We start from the raw sequence: 22,287 nt of genomic DNA, 5'->3' as shown, positions 1-22,287 counted from the left end.
AATACCTTTATATCTTTGATTTTATGTTTAGTTCTTTTTTAATTTTTAATTTTAGTTTTTAAAGATTTATTTATTCATTTTAGAGAGAGAGAGACAGTGTGTGTGCGAGTGGGGGGAGGGGCTGGGGGGGAGGGAGAGCGAGCATCCCAAGCAGAGGTGGGGCTCGATCCCATGACCCTGAGACTATGACCTGAGCTGAAATCATGAGTCAGATGCCCAAGTGACTGAGCCACCTAGGTGCCCCATAGTTGTTTTTTGTTTTTTAAGATTTATTTATTGATTTGAGAGGGAGGGAGAGAGAGAGAGAGAGAGAGAGCACGAGCTGGGGGAGGGGCAGAGAGCAAACCCTCAAGCAGACTCCCCACTGAGAGCAGAGCCCAACCTAGGGCTCAATCCCAGGACCCTGAGATCATGACCTGAGCCGAAATCAAGAGTCAGCGTCCTAACTAAGAGAGCCACCCCTCATGTTTAGTTCTTTAATCCATCTGGATATTCATTCTTTTGGTCTTTATTTTTGTGCGTGGTATGAGGTAAAAAAACAGTATGAATACTTACCACTTATATACTACTATGTGCTAGACAGCTAAGTACTTAACATATATTAATTATTTAATATTACTAATAACACTATAAAGTAGGTACTATTATTATCTTTATTTTATTTATTTATTTATTTTTTCTGTGTTTTTTTTTTTTTAAAGATTTTATTTATTTATTTGAGAGAGAGAGAGTGAGAGAGAGAACGCAAGAGGGGGTAGGGTTAGAGGGAGAAGCAGACTCCCTGCCGAGCAGGGAGCCCGATGTGGGACTCGATCCCGGGACTCCGGGATCATGACCTGAGCCGAAGGCAGTCGCTTAACCAACTGAGCCACCCAGGCGCCCTATTATCTTTATTTTACAGATGAGGAGACAGAGGCACAGAGAGTTCGGTGATAAGACCAAGGTCATACAGCTAATAAATGGTGTAGCCAGATTTTAAATGGGCAGCCTGGCTCCAAAGTCTGTGTTCAACCACTGTGTTATACTGGCTCTCAGTTTAAAGGTAAGGCTTTAACTTTACTTTTTAAATTGTCCTTATGTCATTTTTTTTTTTTTAAGATTTTATTTATTTGACAGAGAGAGAGAGACACAGCGAGAGAGGGAACACAAGCAGAAGTGGGAGAGGGAGAAGCAGACTCCCTTGCTGAGCAGGGAGCCCGATGCGGGGCTTGATCCCAGGACCCTGGGATCATGACCTGAGCCGAAGGCAGACGCTTAATGACTGAGCCACCCAGGCGCCCCTAAATTGTCCTTATGTCATTTTTTAAATAGACCATCTTTCTCTCAGTGATTTGATATACTTCCTTCATTGCATACTACATTCTCATAGAAATGTGGTCTTTTGCTGGGCTCTATCCTCTTCTATTATTGTGTTTTTGTTTAAACTAATATCATACTTTCAAAATTAATAATACATTATAGTTTTTATATTTGATCAGTCAAGTCTTCCCTTGGCTTATTTTCTTTGGGGGAATTTTAGCATCATCACATTTCATTCAAAAAATCCTATTAAGAAATCCTATTGAGGAACATCTGGGTGGTTCAGTCACTTAAGTGTCTGCCTTCAGCTCAGGTCATGATCCCAGGGTCCTGGGATCGAGCCCCACATCGGGCTCCCCGCTGCTTCTCCCTCTCCCTCTGCCTGCTGTTCCCCCTGCTTGTGCTCTCTCTGACAAATAAATAAATAAAATCTTTAAGAAAAAAAGAAATACTATTGAGATTTTTATTTTGATTGAATTTAGAAAAACTGAGTCCTATTAAGCCTCCCATCCAGGAACATGGTATATATTCCATTTGTTGGAGAACTATGACATTTTTAGAGCAGAAAGGGAAGATCTGTAGAAAGATACAGATTGAAAATAATGGAGAACTGGTACAGTGCTTCAGGAGGTACAGGAAGATTAAACTCACAGTATAAGATTGCAGGAATATCTCTTCCTTTAAGAAAAAGGTTAAGATGACTAAATAAGTACAATGGCAGAATGTTATGGTTGAAACATGGACCAATGGGGGAACTCATACTTAATGTCCTTAATCTTCTCAATTAAAAAGATATGATGAGATCATTTACTAGGGTCATCATGAAGTAGTTCTAAGTTTTTATCAAAGTACAAAAGGCTTCTTATGAGAGCAGAAAAGGCTTGAAGCAGCCATTTTACTTGAGTTTGCAAAAAACTTGACAGGAATGAAAGGATTTCTGAGCAGTGATAAGAACCCATTTAAAGTTTAACATGAATCCGTATTGGACAGTTCTGTGCTTTTTTTTTAGAATTTATTTTTATTTTTTTCATAATTAACATACAATGTATTATTTGCCTCAGGGGTACAGGTCTATGATTCATCAGTCTTACCCAACACCCAGTGCTCTGTGCTTTGCTCTAGTGATTCTGCTGATTAATATCAGGAGAAAAACTGATGGTGGTAGGTCACTAGGCTAGGGAAAAAAATGAAACAGCAGGCATGACCGTAAAAAGAAAAAAGAAAGAGAAAAAAAGAAAGAAAGAAAGAAAGAAAGAAAGAAAGAAAGAAAGAGAGAAAGAAAAAGAAAAGGAAAAAAGGAATGTGGTTACATTGGTCTATAAGAGAATGGGAAGAGCTGAGTTATTTGAAGTCCAAGTGAGAGCAAAGAATAGGTGTGGGGAAGTAAGAGATTATAGTAACTAGAAAAACTTTGAGTTGACAATCTTGGAAATGGAGCTTATATGGGGTATAGAGCAAAAACACCCCCCCCCACCATGAGGTGGATGAATTGATAACATGGATGCCAAAGTCACTTAGGATAATAAACTGAAGTTACCAAGGAAGAAAAAATTGGGCTCAGAAAGCGCTAGTTCATGACAACACTGATAATAAAGAGACAGAAGACAGATTTTAAGTGAAGAAAAGCAGCAGGAAGATGGTGTATAAAAAGCACAAAGTAATAACACGAAGCAGGGATTCAGGTAATTTAGTTCCTTCTTCTGCCAAGAAAAAGGGAGTGGGAGAAGATGAGCCCTCCACAAAAACAATTAGTGAGGGACATGTTGTCTTGAGGGAAGATCCTGCTTTGTTCTAAGAGGAAGAAGGGAGAAGAGGTGAAGATTGATAATAAGGAGAATATTGCCTACAGTTCTGTGGGGGAAACACTCTATCTTTTTTGGGGAGGTTGGATGAAGTTATAGATAACCTTGAGAGTGAGGGTAAGGATTTAGAGAATGCAGAGCTATCAGAGATTTGGGGGGGAAAAGGAGACGTGGGGAAAAAGGAGTGATGTAACAAAGTTGGTGTTTTAGGGCGACATATTTAATAGGGATGAACAGGTAGAACTGGAGAAGAGTTAGAGACCACTTAGGAAACTAACTACAGAAATCCAGAAGTGACACGATATCTAAGCCTGGATCGAAGATTTCTTTGCATTAACCTCAATTCCAGCTACAAGGATATGTGAAGCTTGGAAGAAGAAAAATTTGATGAAGGAAAAACCCTAGGACCATTGTGCTATGAAGAAAGTGCACCAGGTTCAATTCTCAGCTTTGCTTTTACATAGCTGCATGAGCTTGCGTAAGATATTTAATCTTTCAAGGCCTCAGTTTACGAAATAATAAAATTGAAATGGATTAACCTTAAAGATCATTCATTTCAGTTCTAAATTCTATCAGTCAATGAATGAAGCTTTAGATCCTAAGTCTTGTTTATAAGCTATTATAAGATTGGCAGAAGTAGTAATTCTGTCAATACTAAACATGAAAGGAAAGATGATACTGACAAATGGGCAAGCAGTGTTTCTCAAATTTCACAGTGCATACAAGTCACTTGGGGATATTGTTAAAATGAAGATTCTGATTCAGTTGTTCTGGGATGGGGCCTGAGTTTCTACACTTCTCACAAGCTCCCAGGGGATGCTGATGCTACTGGTCCATGGACTCTACTCTGAGGAGCAAACTCCTAGAAAGTATAGCTCAGTAGTTTGAATCACCTTAGCTTCCTTTGTAAAAGAAATGAGGCTGCTTTCTCCTGGGCTTCTTGCTGGTTATGCAACATGCCTTTGTGACTCTCTGTGACTCAGATGTCAGCTGTGAGATTTCGTTTGTCCCTTTTATTTAAAAATGTATAGGGATTTCCCCCTATTACCTATGTTTCTGTATGGTCATAACAATGAACCAGGGAACTTCCACTTCTATGAGATGGAGTAGATGTACTTATCCCTATTCCTTCTACTAAGTACAACTAAAACCCTAGACATTGTTCATAAAATAACCATAAGAAGACTCAAAAAGATATTACTCATAAAACAAATAAAAGACTCTGAAAGGTAGAGAGAAGGAAGACTGGCTAGGGACCTTGGGGCCAAGGAATGATATACTGGTGAGTTCCCTGGGTTTTCAGTTGTTCGTACATCTGACAGTCGGTGCTAGAGATGCCAACAGGCACAGACAAACAAATGCCCCACAAAAAGTATGTTCTCCCTAGACAAAGTACCAGGAAAAGGGCAATGCAAGACAGAAAACCTTTAGACATTAACTATCCCATTACAGCTGAACATTGCAGAAAACACTGTGGTCCTAGCCCTACCCACTCCAGCAAAAGCCAAGTGGGGAGCCTAAATTTCTATCCTTGTGAGGGTGTAATGAGGCACGCCAACCACTGCCTGCATGGTATCAGAGAATGCCAGATAGGGAGACAAGACTTTCATCTCCAATGGCTGGTAATGAGGCATTCTCCTACCCTCTGAAGTATCAGTGGAACCTAGATTTCCACCCCCAGAGAAGGTGGAACAAAGGACGAACAGAGTCTGCAAACACTTGTGAAGAGGCAGGACTTTAACCATCGCACAGCAGATAATGAGGCACCCCCACCATGGTGTCAGTGGAGACCATGTGGGGCACCATTTCCACCCAGCAGTAACAAGGAATCCTCCCCCTTGAGTATCAGTGCAGGCCAAGTGGGGAACCTGAGCGTCTATTTCCACCTGGAAGTAATAAGGCCAAACTCTCTTCCCTGGCATAGCAGTGCCAGAGAAATCCAGCTAAAACAGAAGGTTCAAATGAGATCCAGAGTCTCACAAACATAACATGAAAATGTCCAGGTTTCAATAAGAAATTATTCATCAGACCAAGAACTAGGAAGAACTCAGATTGAATGAAAAAAGACAATCAATTGATGCCAACACCAAGACGACAGAAATGTTACAATATCTGACAAAGATTTTAAATTAACCATCATAGCACAGTGAAGGAAACAATCAACAAAATTAAAAGGCAATCTATGGAATGGGAGAAGATATTTGCATATGACATATCTGGTAAACAGTATCCAAAATATATAAAGAACGTGTAAAATCCAACATCCAAAGCACAAATAATCCAATTAAAAAATGAGCAGAAGACTGGAAGAGACATTTTTCCAAAGACATACAGAAGGCCAATAGACACATGAAAAGATGCTCAACATCATGCTCATCATCAGGGAAATACAAATCAAAACCACAGTGAGATACCGCCTCACACCAGTCAGAATGGCTAAAATCAACAACACAAGAAATAACAGGTGTTGGCAAGAATGTGGAGAAAGGGGAACCCTCTTGCACTGTTGGTGGGAATGCAAACTGGTGCAGCCACTGTGGAAAACACCGTGGAGTTTCCTCAGAAAGTTAAAAACAGAACTACCTTATGATCCAACAATTGCACTACTAAGTATTTACCCAAAGAATACAAAATACTAATCTGAAAGGATATATGCACACTGCTGTCTATAGCTACATTATCTACAAAGCCAAATTATGGAAAGAGCCCAAATGTTGACTGATGAATGGATAAAGAAGAGGTGGTATGTATATATATATATGTGTGTGTGTGTGTGTGTATCTATATATATATATAGATACATATATATAAACATACAGACATATATATATATATACACACACTAGACACACAAAATAGAATGTTACTCAGCCATCAAAAAGAATGAAATCCTGCCAAGTGAAATAAGTCAGTCAGAGAAAGGCAAATACCATAAGATTTCACTCATATGTGGAATTTAAGAAACAAAACAGATGATCACTGAGGGGAAAAAAGAGAGAGGCAAACCAGGAAACAAAGAGACTCTTAACGATACAGAGAACAAACTAATGGTTACCAGAGGGGAGGTGGGTAAGGGGATGGGTTCCGTAGGTGGTGGGGATTAAGAAGTGCACTGACTGTGATGAGCACCAGGTGCTGTACTGCAGTGTTGAATCACTAAATTGCACACCTGAAACTAATATTACACTGTATGTTAACTAAGGGGAATTTAAATAAAAACTTAAAAAAATAAAGTAACCATCATAAAAATGCTTCCATAATGTACATACTTCAAAGAAAAAAATAGAAAGTCTCAGCAAGGGGCGCCTGGGTGGCTCAGTCCGTTAAGCGGCTGCCTTCTGCTCAGGTCATGATCGCAGGGTCCTGGGATCGAGGTCCGCATCAGACTGCTTCTCCCTCCCCCACTCCCCCTGCTTGTGTTCCCTCTCTTGCTGTGTCTCTGTCAAATAAATAAATAAAATCTTAAAAAAAAAAAAAGTCTCAGCAAAAAACCAGAAGATATAAAGAATAACCTATGGAAATTTCAGAACTGGAAAATGTAATAGCTGAAATAAAAACCTCCATGAGTATAAGTTAGGAAAGACGTGGGGTTTGAGGATGGTGTTGAGGAGAGTAACTACCATGACTTTCAGTGCTTTGAAGAAACCTCAGATGTGAGGCCTTCTGGCCAAGCTTCTGTAATTTCATATTGCCAGAGCATTTCTGTATCCCTGGGGCTTGCAGCTTTCTATAAGTTTGCTGTGGCAGAACCAAGAAAGAAGGCATATGCAGATTTCTACAGAAATTATGATTCCATGAGAGATTTTGAGGAGATGAAGATGGGTGGTATCTTTCAGAGTGCACAGTGATTTTGGAATGTAAAGAATTCCTTTGGGTTGAGTTCCATTGAAGTTTGTCACTGACCTGTGTTCCTGAACTATGAAACATGAATATTGTGTTATGGAATAGTTTCTCTTGATAAACAAACAACTAACAAATTAAAAAAAGGAAAAAAAACCCCTCCATGAATAGGTTCAACAGCAGGATGGAGGAGGCAGAGGAATGATCAGTGAACTCAAAGAACAATAGAAATTACTCAATCTGAACAACAGAAGGAAATGGACAAAAAATAAGAGAATAAAGCCACCAGGGACTCATGGGACAATGACAAAGGTTTTAACCTTTCTGTCATCAGAGTCCTGGAAAGAGAGGACAAAGAGGGTCGGGCTGAGAAAGTACTTGAAGAAATTATGTGTGAAAACTTACCAAATTTGGCAAAAGACATAAACCTACAGATTCACAAAGCTGAGTGAATCCCAAACAATGTAAACTCAAAGAAATCCACCCAAGAGACATCATAGTCCAACTTCTGAAACTAAAGACAAAAAAAATATTGAAGGCAGCCAAAGAAAAATAACACTTTACTTACAGGGAGAAAACAAGTTAAACATTAGCAGATTTCTCACCAGAAGCCCTGGAGGCCAGAGAAGTGACACAATATTTTTGAAGTACTGAAAGAAAAGGATCATCAACCTGGAATCTTGTAACAAAAACATCTTTTGGGAATGACAGAGAGATAGAGACATTATCAGATACAGAGAAACTATGAGAATTTATCATCAACAGATCTTCTCTAAAAAAATGGCTAAAGGCGGGGCACCTGGCTGGCTCAGTCTGTAGAGCATGTGACTCTCAATCAGGGTCATGAATTCAAGCCCCACGTTGGGCAGGGAACCTACTTAAAAGAATGGCTAAAGGAAGCTCTCCAAACAGAAAAGAAAGGATAAGAAAGGAACCTTACAACATCCAAAAGGAAAAAAGAAAATAGTAAACCTGTAAATACAATGGGCTTTCCTTCTCCTTTTGAGTTTTCTAAATTATGGTTGAAGGTTGAAGTGAAAATTACAACACTGATGTGGTTCTAAATGTATATACAGGAAAATTTAGGTCAATTATTAAGTGGGGGAGGGTAAAGAGAGGTAAGGTTTCTATTTATTTAAAGATTTTATTTATTCACTTGAGAGAGAGAGACAGTGTGAGAGAGAGGTCGCACACGAGCAGGGGGGAGGGGCAAAGGGAGAGGGAGAAGCAGACTCCCCACTGAGCAGGGAGCCTGACACAGGGCTCGATCCCAGGACCCTGAGATCATGACCTGAGCTGAAGGCAGATGCTTAACCAAATGAGCCACCCAGGCACCCCTAGAGGTAAGGTTTCTATACTTCACTTGAACTGGTAACATGATGACAGCAGTAGACAGTAATAAGTTTCACACACACACACACACACACACACACGTGTGCACGCGCACACACACGCACTCTAATATCTAAAGCAACCACTAAAAAAAAAAAAGCTACACAAAGAAATACAGTTAATAACATTACAGATGAAGCAAAATGGAATTCTAAAAAATGTTCAAGTAATCCACAGGAAGGCAGGAAAGAGAAAAAAGAAATGAAAAACAGAGAGCAAAACAAACAAAACAAAGAACAAAAAAATGAAGTGGCAGATTTACTCTCTAACGGATTAGTGATCTAAATATACTGCTTAAGGGGCGCCTGGGTGGCTCAGTCGTTAAGCGTCTGCCTTCGGCTCAGGTTGGGATCGAGCCCCGCATCGGGGTCCCTACTCTGCGGGAAGCTTACTTCTCCCTCTCCCACTCCCCCTGCTGCTTGTGTTCCCTCTCTCGCTGTCTCTCTCTCTCTCAAATAAATAAAAAAAATCTTAAAAATAAATAAATAAATAAATATACTGATTAAAAGACACATTAGTAAAGTGGACTAAAAATGGGCTGTCTAATATGCTGTCTACAAGAAATTGACTTCAAATATACAATTATAGGCAGGATGAAAGTAAAAAGATGCAAACAGGTATATCATGTAAACATTAATCAAAAGATAGCAGGAGTGGCAAATTAATATTAGTGATTGTAGACTTGAGAGCAAAGAAAATCACCAGATAAACAGAAAGACAATATATACTGATAAAAAGGTTACTCTACAAAGAAGATATAGCAATCATAAATGTGTATGCATCCAACAACACAGTCACAAAATACATGAAGGAAAAACCAATAGGAGTGAAAGGAGAGCCAAATAATTCCAGTTATAGTTGGAGACTTCAACATGCCTGCTCAAACACTAACAGAACAACTAGCCTGAAAATCAGCAAAGATATATAAGAACTTGGAACACCATCACCCAGTGGGAGCTAATCAACATTTATGGAACAATCCTCCTAACAAGAACAGGTTACAATTCTTTTCAAAGTGCCTGTGGAATATATAGTAAGATAGATCATATCCTAGTCCATAAATAAATCTCAAAAAATTTAAATAACTGAAATCATACAAGCTGTGTTTTCTGACCACAACTGAATAATACTAGAATTCAGTAACAGAAAGATAAAAGGAAAATCTGTAAACACTCAGAAATTAAACAACACACTTCTAAGTGATTCATGAGTCGAAGAGGAAGTCTTGAGAGAAATAAATAATACAATGAAATAACTGAAAGTGAAAATACAACATAGCAAAATTTGTAGGCACAGGTAAAGCAGCACTGACAGGGAAGTTTACAGCCCTAAAATGCATACATTAGAAAATGAGAAAAATTATAAAATTAATAATCTAAGCTCCCATCTCAGGGGCCTAGAAAAAGAGCAAACTAAGTGCAAAGTAAGCAGAACAAAGTAAATAATAAAGATTACAGCAGAAATCAACAAGACTGAAAATACAAAGACAACAGAGAAAAATCATTGCAGGAGCTGGTTCTTTGAGAAGATGGATAAAATTTACTAACTTCTAGCAAGAATGACAGAGAAAAAAAGGAAGACAAATTATCAATATCAGTAATGAAATATAGTGAATATCACTATAGAACCTGCACACATCAAAAGAATAATAAGGGAATAATACAAAGAACTCTATACACAAAAATTTGACAACTTAGATGACATGGGTCACTTCATTGAAAACCACAACTGACCACAACTCACCCAACAGAAAACAGATAATTTGAACAGCTCTATAACTATTAAGAAAAGTAAATTTGTAATTTAACAACACTTGAAAAAAATATCCAGGCCCAGATAGTTTCACTGGAGAATTCTATCAAACATTCAGAAAATTATTATTATTATTTTTAAAGATTTTATTTATTTATTTGAGAGAGAGAGAATGAGAGACAGAGAGCATGAGAGGGAGGAGGGTCAGAGGGAGAAGCAGACTCCCTGCCAAACAGGGAGCCCGATGCGGGACTCGATCCCGGGACTCCAGGATCATGACCTGAGTCGAAGGCAGTCGCTTGACCAACTGAGCCACCCAGGCGCCCCAACATTCAGAAAATTATTAACATAAAATCTATACAATCTTTTCCAAAAATATGGAAGAGAAGGGAACATACCCCAATTCATTTTATAAAACGTTAGTATTACCCTGATACCAAAAGCAGACCAAGACAGTATACAAAAAGAAAACTAGAGGCCAGTATCTCTCATGAATATAGATGAAAAATCTTTAACAAAAACACTAGCAAATAGAATTAATCAATATATAAAAAGAATTATACACCATGATCATGTGGGGTTTATTCCAAGGATGCAAGGCTGGTTCAACATTTAAAATTGGTCAATGTAATTCACTATATTATACAGAAGAAAAGTCACATGATTATACCAACTGATGCAGGAAAAGCATGTGACAAAATTCAACACTCATTCATGATAGATTCAGGGAAAAAAAAAATGGGGTTAGGGAGCTTCTTCAACTTGATAAAGAGCCTCTACAAAAACCTACAGCTAACATTATACTTAATGGTGAAAGACTGAATGTTTTCCCCCTGATAGTGAACAAGGCAAGAATACCCATTCTCACCACTCTTAACATAGTGCTGAAAGTTCTAGTCAGTACAATAAGGCAAGAAAAGGAAAGAGAAGGCATATATAGTGGAAAAGAAGAAATAAAACTGTCTGTATTTGAGAAGGGGGATTAAGAGTACGTTTATCTTGATGAGCACTGAGTAATGCACAGAATTAATGAACTGTTATACTGTACACCAACAAATATAACACTGTATGTTAATTATACTTCAATAAAAAAGAAGAGAGGGCGCCTGGGTGGCTCAGTTGGTTAAGCAACTGCCTTCAGCTCAGGTCGTGATCCTGGAGTCCCAGGATCGAGTCCCACATCGGGCTCCCCGCTCAGTGGGGAGTCTGCTTCTCCCTCTGACCCTCTCCCCTCTCATGCTCTCTCTCACTCTCTCTCTCTCAAATAAATAAATAAAATCTTTAAAAAAAAAAAAAAAGAAGAGAAAGACCCTAAAACAAAACAAACAACAAATCAACAACAAAAAAACACCTGTCCCTATTTGCAGAGGACATGATTGTTTACATAGAAAATCCTAAGGAACCTTTCCCCCCAAAATTCCAGAAATGAGTATGTTCAGCAAGGTTGCAGGATTCAAGACAAACACATAAAAATCTACTGTATTTCTTTATACAGTAGACCCTTGTACACATGGGTTTGAACTGTGCAGGTACACTTATACACAGATTTTCTTTATACATTCAGTACAGTACTATAAATGTGTTTTCTCCTTCTTATGATTTTCTTAATAACATTTTTGTTTCTCTAGCTCCCTTTATTATAAGAATACAGTATATAATACATATAACATTGAAAATATGTGTTAACTAACTATGTTATTGGTAAGTCTTCCCATCAACAGTAGGCTATTAATAGTTAAGTTTTTGAGTAGTTAAAAGTTATACATAGATTTTTGACTGTGTGATGGTTGGCACCCCTAACTCCCATGTTGTTCAAGAGTCAACTATATTAGAAATTAATACATGGACATCATTTACAATCACTCAAAAAAAACTGAAATACTTAGGTATAAATCTAACAAAACATGTACAGGACTTATATGTTGAAAAGTACATAATGCTAATGAAAGAGATTAAAAAACTAAATAAAGAGACATACTCTGTTCATGGATTGGAAGATTCAATATAATAAAGATGTCAATTCTTTTTCGATTGAGATATAACTAAAGATGTCAATTCTTGATATACATTGCACTGGGTTGGATAGTGTCCCTCAAAATTCATGTTCTTCCTGGAACCTCAGAATATGACCATATTTGGTAACAGGGTCATTGAAGATGTAATTAAGTTGAGATCATACTGGAGTAGGATGGACCCTTAACCCCATAATGGCTAGTGTCCTGATAACAAGACAGAAGAAAAACAAGAGACTCGTAAGAAGAATTCCATGTGATGACAGAGACAGAAATTGCAGTGATGAATCCATAAGCCAAGGAACGCCGAACATTGTCAGCAACCACTAGAAGCTAGGAAGAGACAAGGAAGGATCCTCCCCCTAGAGACTTCAAAGAGAGTGTGGCCTTGCCGACACCTTGATTTCAGACTTCTAGCTTCCAGAACTGCGAGAGAAGTTTCTGTTATAAGCAGTTTGTGGTAATCTGTTTTGGCAGTCCTAGGAAATGAATACTGTTCAACACAACTGCTATCAAAATCCCAGAAAAAATATTTGTAGACATAGACAAGATTATTCTAAAATAAATATGTAAAAGCAAAGGAACTAGAACATCCAAAACAATTTTGCAAAAGAATAAAGTGGGTGGAATCACTCTACCTGATTTTAAGACTTATTATATAGTTACAGTAATCAGGACTGTGTGATATTGGCAGAGGGATAGACACATAGAGAACAGAAGAGAGAACCCAGCAACAGACTCACATGAATATGCCCAACTGATTTCTGTCAAAAGCACAAAAGCAATTTAATGGAGGAAAGACAGCCTTGTCAAGAAAATGGTGCTAGAACGATAGACATGCATAGATAGGCAAAATGAACTGTAACCTAAATCTAATACCTCATACAAAAATTAACTTAACATGGATCATAAACTTAAATGTAAAACAGAAAACTATAAAAACTTAAAAAAACCCAAGGGAACTGGGGAAAAATCTTTGGGATGTAGCGAGGCAAGGAGGTCTACAATGGACTTGACACCAAAAGTAGGATCAGTGAGATGAAGTTGATGAAATGGACAAATTAAAAAAAAACTTTTGTTATGTGAAAGACCTTGTTAAGCTGACAAGAAGACAAACTGCAACTGGGAGAAAATATTTTCAAGTCACGCATCTGACTAGTATCTACACTATAAAGAACTCTCGAAACTGAACAGTAAACAAGCAAAACAATCCAACTACAAAATGGACAAAAGATACGAACAGACATTTCACCAGAGAGGATATGCAGACCGCAAATAAGCACATGAAAAGCTGGTCAGCATCATTAGCTGTTAGGGAAATGCAAATTAAAACCACAAAAGATATTGTGACACACCTATCAGAATGGCTAAAATAAACAATAGTGACAACATCAAATACTGACAAGGGTGTGGAGATTCTGGATTATTCACACATTTCTGGCAAGAATGTAAAATGTTACGGACACTCTGGAAAACAGTTTGGCAGTTTCTTTAAAATCTAAACATGCAATTACTGTACGAGCCAGCAGCTGCCTTCTTAGGTACTATCCCAGGGAAACGAAGACTCATGTTCACACAAAAACCTGTACACAAATGTTTACAGCAGCTTTATTTGTCATAGCCTCAAACTAGAAACAACCCAGATGACCTTCAACAGGTGACCTTCACGGTTAAATGAACCGTGGTACCAGTTCATCCATACCATGGAATACTATTTGGCAATAAAAAACAATGACGTACTGATACATGCAACAACTTGTAACTTGATGAATCTCCAGAGAATTCTGCCCAATGAAAAAAAGCCAATCTCAAAAATTAGGTACTGTATGATCTGTCATTACGGAAATGACAAAATTACAGAAACTGGTGATAGGTTAGTGGTTGCCAGGTATTAAGGAGGGGCTGGGGTGGGAAAGAAGTAGGTAGGAACTATAGAAGGGCAATATGAGGTATCCTTGTGATAGAAAAGTTCTGTGTCTTTTTTTTTTTAATTAATTTATCTATTTGACAGAGAGAGAGACAGAGAAGGAACACACGCAGGGGGAGGGGGAGAGGGAGAAGCAGGCTCAATCCCAGGGATCATGACCAGAAGTGAAGGCAGATGCTTAACGACTGACCCACCCAGGCGCCCCGAAAAGTTCTGTGTCTTGACTGTAATAATGTCAACATCCTGGTTGTGATATTGTTTTATATAAGATGTTACCAATGGGGGAGACTGGGTAAAGCATACATAAGATCTCTTGTATTATTTCTTACAACTGCATGTGAATCTACAATTATTTCAAAATAAAATTTTAATTAAGAAAAATCACAGCAATCCATTTTCTCTTAAAAATCATCTAGAATATGAACCTAAATATAGGCTTGCCTGTTTAAGCATGTAAGTCATCCTTCTTGATTTTTCATTGGCAGTAGCTTCTGAATACCAAGTTGAGCCTTTCCTTTGAACTGAATCCTAGCAAGAGCAGGTAAAGAAGATGTGTGTTCTGGTGGAAAAAGCCCTGGAAGTGAGGTCAGATGACCTGAGTTCTAGTCCTGACTCTCATTCATTAGCCATATGAATTTAGGCAAATTGGTAACTCGACTTTTTTGGAAGGCAGCTATGCTCACCACTATACTACCAACGGGGTAACTTGACTTTTCTGAAACTTAAGAATTTCCTCATTTGTAAGGATTTGTCAAGGATAGTAATACAGCACTCTCTATTTCACAGAATTGCTGGGGATGGGGGCAGGGATCATATGAAATAATGGATGTAAGAATGCTTTGTAAAATGTAAAGCATGGTACTGTGAGACAAGAGGTTTTATATTTGGGCAACAGCCATTTTGCCACAGTATGGAGGCACTTGATAACGGTTATCTGCTCAATAAATAATGAATGAGTGACTGGTCATTACAAAACTCAAACAAGGGCAGAATTTTCTCCCAAGCATTTAAAACAAAGGAGATATATAACACATTCAATCAAACAGGAAAAAGCAACATATATTATATAAGGAACCAACAGGATTATTAAACTAATCTCTGCATAAGAAAGTGAACTATCCCACCATGTTTCAGGGGATGAGCAATAATGGATGTAAGACTTGTCAAAAAAGTAGAAAAACACTGAGCTCTCTAGCAGGAAACCCAAGAGCCAGGGAGATGGAACAGTAACAGACAGAATAAAAGTGGCAAAAAAAAAAAAAATTGCTCAGAGAAGTTTAGGCCTTATATAGAGACTATGGAAATGGATCAATTTGGATTTACAGTACAATTTAATTTTAGTTTGTATTAGTTACTATGGCAAACACATCTGAAGGTCCAGATGAGGCTCATGGCTTAGAAATAGAATTTTCTCTTCTTCCCAAAAGAAAGTAAAAAAAATATATATCCAAAATGTTCAATGCTAACGTTTTTTTAAAACTTAAATTCACACAGGCCATAATTACACAGCTCCAGGAGAATTCTAGGTTTTTGAAGTCGATGCTGGTTTGTTCCAGGTTGTCACCCTGCTATACTGTTCCACCATCTGCTGTGGTTTGCACATATTTTTACATGAAGAGGCAATTGAGCCCAAAGTCAGAGTCCTCAGTTATTAACATGGACTCAAATAATGACTTTCTGTGTGACTTTAAGCAAGCCATTTAACCTTAACATTTTATAGCTCCCTTATAATAACAATACCGCCTTACATGTGTATGAGCTGTTAAAGTTTACAACACATATTATTATTTTAATTGATCCTTAAAACCTCAGTGTGGGAGTCAGAGCAGGTATTATTTCCATTTTACAAATGAGGAAACCAAAGTCAAACAGCACAGGAGGGATATCCATATGGAAAATCAAACAAATAAGAGACCCTACCTTACACCATAAATAAAACGATTAAAAATGGATCATAAACCTATATGTAAGAGATAAAAGTATAAAAACTGCTACAAGAAAACACTGGAGAAAATCTTTCTAAATTTGAGATAGGCAAAGATTTCTTATCATGACCAAAACATGAACAATAAAAGAAAAAATTGATAAATTAGACTTCATCAAAACTTAGAACTTTTGCTTTTTAAGTTATGTCATTAAGAAAATGAAAAGACAAGCCAGAGATTGGGAGAAAATAGTTACAAACTGTATACTATAAATGATTTGTACCTAGAATATATAAATAAATCTTACAACTCAATAAGAACCCAATTTTTAAAATGGGAAAATAATCGAATAGACATTTTCCCAAAGAAGGCATATAAATGGTCAATAAACACATAAAAAAATTATCAACACCATTAGCCATCAAGAAAATAATTACAAGTCAAAACCACAATGAGCTACCACTACATACTCACTAAAATGGCTATAATGAAAGAGATAGACAGTAACACTGTCGATGAGGATGTGGAGAAATTAGAACACTCATACACCGCCGGTAGGGATGTAGAACAGCGCAACCACTTTGGAAGACAGATTGTAGCTCCTCAGAAAGTTAAACATAAAGTTACCAAATGACCCAGAAATTCATATATTCAAGAGAACTGAAAACATGTGTCCACACAAAGAGTTGTATACAAATGTCATTGCAGTATTATTCATAATAGCTAAAAACTAAAACCATCTCAAATGTCTACCAACTAGTGAGTGGGTAAAGAAAATGTGATATATCCATTAAGTAGAATATAATAATATAGGAAGGATTAAAATACTGATACATGCTACATGGATGAGCCTCAAAAATATTATGTTAAATTGAAAGAAGCCAGACACAAGAGATCAGACGCTGCATGGTTTCATTCATATGAAGTGTCCAGAAAGAGAAAATTGACACAGATAGAAGGCAGCTCTGTGGTTGCCTGGGCCTTAAGGTGAGAACAGGGAGTGACTGCAAATAGGTGAGAGGAAACTTTGGGGTAATGGAAATATTCTAAAACTGGATCATGGTGACAGCTGCATTAACTCTATAAGCTTACTAAAATCACCAAATGGTACACACATAAAGGCTACATTTCATGGTATGTAAATTACACCTCAATAAAGCTAATTTAAAAATCACTGAATAAACCTGTGCTGAAAAGAAAAAAATCAGCAGAGGAGGGACAAATATACAGGTCCTCAGTGTTCCTTCTACTCTATTACCTGCCTTGGAGAAATGGAAGAAATAACAATAAGGTTTTTCAAAGGGTTAGTATCATCACAGGGGAAGTAACAATTCTACCAAGTTTTAAAATTCCAGGTGGTACTGCTATTTTCATTTAATCCATAGTATACTTGTATCAGAAGTTTTCTACTTTTAACTCTTTACGTTTCATAAACCCAGGGAAATTTTATAGTGTGTTAAGTATACTGAAATATGAATTCATTTACCCTAAAACTCACATCAGAAAGCACTATTCTATGTAATTTATAACACAGAAGACAGTTTTAATTTTAAAGAACAGCTTAATATCACTGGTTGACTTACGGTATGGATAATAATGCTCAGAGCATCTTCGAAATGACCCCAAACTTCTTCCAGGGGACAGAGTTCTGTACTTGGCACCCCATCTGGCACTAAGAGGTTAATTAAGTTGTGCATACATTTGCTGAAATCAAAAAGAGAAAACTCATCCCAAAAGGAAATAAATCATTGGCTTCATGGCTAAGACAAGTAAAATCTGGATCTCATCCCAGACTACAAGCTTCAAAACACTTCTGTTCTTCCCTCATTTTTATCTGGCCTCCAACCTCAGAAGACAGATTTTTGAAGCTATAAAAGGGGCTGACCAATCCTTCTTTTTATTATGCCTATGGTTGTCTTTCACCTTTTTTTAGTTTCCTGCACTAAGGAGTTGTAGCTGTTTATTATATTTTATGAGCTGGTTCAATCTATAGGCACTTTAAAGCATCTCGTTACATCCCCAAATGGGCAAGGGAATTGGGATTTAAACTAGGAATAATTCCAGGAGAACTGTCTCTCATGTCTCAGAAAAGAAAGACTGTAATAAAGTTTTCCATAGAAAAATCACACAACATCATTTCCCCCATGTCTAGGCATAGAAAACATAAAATCTCTAGTAAATAATATTTTGTATTATGATGCACAGCACTTATTAGTCCTTAAAGAAAGGTGCTTAGAGAAAACATCTGGGACAAATACTGCCAAATGTTAACATTTGTTAAATTTGTGTGGTGGATACATTGGTGGTTGTTATATTAATCTCTGAAAGGTACTTAGAAATTTTATCATATATATAGTCTCACACAAAGAAGCAACTTTGCCCCTTTTTTTCCTTTTTTGGGAAATTCAGACTCTTTGACATAGCTAATTAATTCTTGGTCTATAATACAACTCTAAATATGGAGCTGTTTTGAGGGCTTTTTAGTTCAGGAGTTATAGGAGTGCCCTGATCTATCTTTTAAGTTGGACGAGCTGAGTATGACTGATGACTTATGAGGCATTGACCAATAGCTCTTTTGGCTATCAAAAAGCCTAGCTTCAGTGTTAAGTTACATTTACTAACCTGTATTTCAAAACGTCAATGGATTCTTTCATTTTGTAAAGCAATAAAGCCCTTTTCAAGGCTTTCAGAGCAATGGAAGGATAGTGTGCAGGCATTTCCACTGCTAATGCTATAGGAAGGAAAGAAAAAAGGCTGTGAGCACCTTATCTATCAGTTTTCATCCCAGGCTACAACTTGCTCTCTCTAATGAAACTGGCCTGAAACAGATTAACACAAACAAACCAACCAACAGACAAAAAAACCTAAAACTGAATTTTATGAAATGAGGGGTCCATGGTGGCTTTCAGAGACAGCTTATAGATTCTGGGCAGAGTAACACGGTAGGGTCACCAGGCTCATCTTCTCTTCAGCAAACATCAATAGAGAACCTACTGTTTCTGTGACCCTGCACATAGTCATACACGTAAAGCAATAATCTTATGAGCCAGAGTCAAGGAGGGGCACACAAAGGTGGAAACAAAAAGCAGATCAGTAAAAGGGCAATAATCAAAAACAGATTTATACTACAATATGCTGTTCTGGTCTGATACTAAAAACAGGAAACACTTGACATGAGAGTGAGTGTCAGAGATAACAAACCCTAAAACTTCCAAATGCATTTAATTGGAGATCCATTATACAAGAAGTGGTCACCATCACATGTCCATAAAGTATAGACCACCTGTTCCATGTCTCTAGGAATTTTGCCTTGCGAGATAAGGAAAGGCAAATGTGACCTTTGTGCACTTGGGGCTACCTAATACCTTTATTAACTACACACCAGCTCCCGAGGAGGGTAAGAGAGAAAAAAGGGAAAATAATTAGGCCATTTCCTGCAGCATATCCCCATGCAGGTTCCGGGACCCCAAATACTTTTTACTTACAGCCCAACCAGAAATTTGAAAGTGGCAATTGTGTTAAAAAAAATATTACCAGTATTTCCTTGTACACTTTATTTTTTAAAAAGATTTCATTTTTAAGTAATCTCTACACCCAACGTGGGGCTTGAACCTACAACAAGCCTGAGATCAAGAGTCACGCGTTCTACTGACTGAGCCAGCCAGGTGCCCCTCTTTGTACACTTTAATAAGTTGCTAAGATTGCATCACCTTTGATCAGTGAAGCAGTTGACTGTCATTTCTATCTAGCTGAGTAAAACTAACTTTCCGAAGTTCAAGCTCCCCCTATTGTGTAGTTATATAATTCAATTCCACACCTAGAATAGGTACACCTGTTATGAGTAATGCACTTTACTCGGGTTTCTAAGTACACCAGACACAAGCAATTATTTTTCATGACCCTAAGGAGCTTATAGTCTCATATAAAAAAAAAGATAGATGCATTAATGATTATAATACATGACAATTTGAGAATACCATTAGAGAAGGAGAAACAAAGTGCTATGAGGAAACATTATATCCAACCTGAGGGTAAAAAATGAAGAACAGAGAGAAGAATAAAAAGTAGTACAATCTAAATGGGTAACAGTCTTCCAAAAACATAAATATAGCACTTACATGCGATTGTTTCAAATGTTTTACTTTCCAAATGAGGCAGTTCCCACACCGATTCCAGGAAGCTGTCAAGTAACGGATCATTCATTTTGGCTTTAACTTCAAACTCATACAGCAGAAGCAATGTCTCACATGGATCACTTGAGAAGTCCCCTAAGAGGGAGGCAAAAATGCAACATTCTCTGTGATTATATTTTATTATTCTATTCTAATCTCTCTTCTGGGGAGATTTTTCTGTTGAGGAAAATTAATTCTATTTACAATTTGAAGGTTGTCCTAGCGTCTGTATATAGATGTTTTACATTTTTAAATCATTAGATACATTTTTACATTTTAAATCATTAAATGCATTATAAATTTAAATCATTAAATACACTTTTACATTTTAAATCATTAACTACATTATAAATTCACCAACACTTTAAGCACCCTATAATGCATTCAGTAGCATTGCCTACATTTCCTGAAATTATTGCCATGATGTTCCTAAATAGCCTGAAAAAGTGCTGCTACTATCTGATCCAAATCCAATGTTTATGTGCCTCTCTTTAATGACTGTGTTAACCAAAAGATACAGTGCTATATAAACTAACCGGTTTTATTTTAAGCAAAGTAAAAGAGAATTTCCGAATTATTTCATTTAGTCAGTCAACAATATTTCTTGGGTATCACCATGGGCAGAAACTTATATCAGATGGCATATACCACACGATGTGAGATGGTTTTCATTCATCCTGGTTAGACTGAATTTTTTAAAAAGTTTTTCTTTCTTTTTTAAAGATTTTATTTATCTGAGAGAGAGAGAGAGAGAGTAAGCGAGAGAGCACAAGCTGTGGGGAAAGGCAGAGGGAGAGGGAGAAGCAGGCTTCCTGCCGAGCAGGGAGCCCGATGCGGGGCTCGATCCCAGGACCCTGAGATCATGACCTGAGCTGAAGGCAGCTGCTTAACCGACTGAGCCACCCAGGCACTCCTAAAAAAATTTTGAGGTACAGCACACATACAATAAACTGAATAAAAACCCATTAATCTTAGGTTCTTGGGGATTTTCTATGTAGACAATCATGTCATCTGTAAATATATGTGGTTTTATTTCTTCTTTTTCACTGTATGTCTTCTTTCCATTCTTTTGCTTGGCTCATTGCACTGGCTAGGACTTCTAGGATGATGTTGAACAGGAGTGAGTGTAGATATCCTTGACTTGTTCCTACCCATAGAGAGAAAGCATTCAGTCTTTCGTCATTAAGTATGTCATCAGCTGTAGTTTTATCTTTGTAGATGCCCTTTATCAGGTTTAGAAACTTCCCTACTATTCTTAGTTTGCTCAGAGTATTTTTTAAATTATAAATGGATGTTCAATCTTTTCACTTAATCTGTTGATATGGTAAATTAATTGAGTCTACAATGTTGAACCTAGGATAAACCTCACTTGGTTATGGTCTCTTATGCTTTTCAAATTTTACTAAATTTAACTTGTTAATATTTTGTTGAGGATTTCTGCAGCTATTTTCTTTTTTAAAAAAATTTTTTAAATTAACACATAATGTATTATTTGTTTCAGGGGTACAGGTCTGTGATTCATCAGTCTTACACAATTCACAGTGCTTCCCATAGTACACACCCTCCCCAATGTCCATCACCCAGCCACCCCACCCCTCCCACCCCCCTCCATTCCAACAACCCTGTTTGTTTCCTAAGATTAAGAGTCTCTTATGGTTTGTCTCCCTCTCTGGTTTCATCTTGTTTCATTTTTCCCTCCCTTCCCCTATGATCCTCTGTCTTGTTTCTCAAAATCCTCCTATCAGTGAGATCATATGATATGTATCTTTCTCTGATTGACTTATTTCACTAAGTGTAATACCCTCTAGTTCCATCCATGTCATAGCAAATGGCAAGATTTCATTTTTTGATGGCTGCATAATATTCCATTGTATATATATACCAAATCTTCCTTATCATCTGTTGATGGACATCTAGGCTCTTTCCATAGTTTGGCTATTGTGGACATTGCTGCTATAAACACTGGGGTGCACGTGCCCCTTCGGATCCCTACATTTGTATCTTTGGGGTAAATACCCAGTAGTGCAATTGCTCTATTTTCAACTTTTTGAGGAACCTCCATACTGTTTTCCAGAGTGGCTGCACCAGCTTGCATTCCCACCAACAGTGTAGGAGGGTTCCCCTTTCTCCGCATCCCCACCAACATCTGTCGTTTCCTGACTTGTT

At 37.5% G+C, this 22,287-nt stretch overlaps 1 protein-coding gene across 2 annotated transcripts in view; it reads right to left on the bottom strand.

Annotated features, from left to right (window-relative positions):
- Nucleotides 1-22,287, bottom strand: part of TEX11 (testis expressed 11) — a 307,210-nt gene that overhangs the window by 9,451 nt on the left and 275,472 nt on the right. For both annotated transcript variants that reach the window (XM_081808717.1, XM_081808718.1), the window contains 3 exons: nt 20,068-20,217; nt 18,572-18,680; nt 17,533-17,653 (listed from right to left, as the gene is read on the bottom strand). In XM_081808717.1, coding sequence (XP_081664843.1) covers nt 17,533-17,653; nt 18,572-18,680; nt 20,068-20,217 — 380 coding nt within the window. The remainder of the gene's footprint in view (nt 1-17,532; nt 17,654-18,571; nt 18,681-20,067; nt 20,218-22,287) is intronic.

Source organism: Leptonychotes weddellii, chromosome X, assembly GCF_054177405.1.
Source record: "Leptonychotes weddellii isolate Sample4059 chromosome X, ASM5417740v2, whole genome shotgun sequence".
Lineage (NCBI taxonomy): Eukaryota > Metazoa > Chordata > Mammalia > Carnivora > Phocidae > Leptonychotes > Leptonychotes weddellii.
The sequence above is the reverse complement of the archived record's forward strand: the minus strand, read 5'-3'. Positions and strand labels throughout refer to the sequence as shown.